The 1,607-nt window shown below is 43.9% G+C and overlaps 1 protein-coding gene across 1 annotated transcript; it reads right to left on the bottom strand.

The window, feature by feature from the left end:
- On the bottom strand, positions 343-1,077 carry LOC109846224. The gene is made up of 2 exons (XM_020415448.1): positions 432-1,077; positions 343-353 (listed from the first exon to the last, which is right to left on the bottom strand). Exons 1-2 carry the CDS (start codon positions 1,075-1,077, stop codon positions 343-345), a joined length of 657 nt encoding a protein of 218 aa, XP_020271037.1.

Raw genomic sequence — 1,607 nt, 5'->3', positions numbered from 1 at the left:
GAACCAAAGTGAATAAAACTAAAGTTACCTCCAACGACAGCTGTGGGATCAGCAACGCTACTACTCGCACCTACCTCCTTTAGTTTAGCTAAAAGAAGATAAAGTGCACATGTTAGCAGAAGAGGTACATGTTCTGATTCACTTATTTCTCGAAATTGCCCTCCAAATGAGAAAATATTTGTACCTGTGTCGGCATTTGGTGAGGTCGATGCAGTGACAGGAGGAATAGCAACATCTACACTGATGGGCGCATCACTCATCGCTATATGCACTTGTTGAGTGAACTTAGCTCATTAACGTCCATTAAGCCAGGGGAAGAAGGTTCAGCCACAATTTCTCCTTCTACTTGCCCCCTGCAAAAGAAAAAGGAAGAAATAAAGTTTTATGTTTGAAAATAAAACAATGGAAGAGAGATGTGTATAAGATTTTACCTCCTTCGTTAACCGAAAGGTCGTGGGTAAACTCCTCTTCAAATACGGGGGGGAGTTTGCGTTGCTGATGAGCAGTCTTCTTAATTCTCTTGGATAAGCGAGCATCTTTTAGAATCTCAGAACTCTCGTGATGAAATTTCGTGCGTAATTCAGTTCCTTGAGAAGGCCGGGGTTGAGCTTCAGAAGAAACGGAAGATTGGGGTTTTTTCCTGCTAATGAGTGGTGTGGTGTCCTCCTCTTCTTCCTCTTCTTCTTCCCGGGTAGGCCATCTGACAGTCATCCTATTGGAAGATGACAAAGGAATATCCTTTTCCTTCATTTGTGTTGGCTTTAAAGGAGCATCTGGCGATTTGGGCGATGAAACACGATGAGTCCGGTGGGCTACAGAAGAAGGAGGAGTATCAGCTTCTGCTTCATCCTCAGTCTCATCCTCTTCGTCAGATGTGTCAAATTCGTCGCTCCCATCTGAGTCAGCTATCTGTTTCCCTTTACGGGAAGATGTAGTAGACTCTTTCTTTCCCTTAGAGGAGATAGTCTTCCGGGCTACTTCTAACCGAGAAGCAACTTCGGCTTCTAATTCAGAAATTTGCTTCTTCTTAACGGATATGTTGGCGGCTAATAACCATCGGCAATATACAGAAGTCATTTGAAGTTTGGGTTCAGCAATAGGCAAGCTAAAATGAGCCCCGGTACAACCGACGACATTCCAAAACCAAGCCCGCGCTCCATCAATGAGACCTCCACAGGTTGTTAGCCATTTGTTTGGGTTCCCGACGTATAACTGATCATTGCCAAATTATCGTGCAAATCTGCAAGGAAGATATGGCTCGATTCTGCAAATATTTTTTGACCGGAAAACCGTGTAACCCGGTCGGATGTTCATGAGCCAATGAAAACTGCCCATGTTGAGAGAAGTCCTATTAGTTCCAGGCATTTCCTCATCAGTGAGCATATCATTATATGCGCCTGAGAATCGAGGGAAACTTTTATAAAACTCCTAACACTTAGCAATCTTGAACTATCTCACAACATCAAGCCATTGTCGGGGGGGACTCAACCATTTACATCCCTCTAAAAGCTATAGCAGAGGAACCTCCGGATCAGACACATTGGGGGCCGACATCATATCAGTCCGATAGAGGACCAACCACGCCATTAAATATGTATATGGTAGTT

Source organism: Asparagus officinalis, chromosome 6, assembly GCF_001876935.1.
Source record: "Asparagus officinalis chromosome 6, Aspof.V1, whole genome shotgun sequence".
Lineage (NCBI taxonomy): Eukaryota > Viridiplantae > Streptophyta > Magnoliopsida > Asparagales > Asparagaceae > Asparagus > Asparagus officinalis.
Note: the sequence above shows the minus strand (reverse complement) of the source record. Positions and strands in the feature narration are given on the sequence as shown.

Excerpts from the sequence above, each read along its gene's own strand:
- LOC109846224 (XM_020415448.1), bottom strand. The coding sequence starts at position 1,077 with ATGACTTCTGTATATTGCCGATGGTTATTAGCCGCCAACATATCCGTT.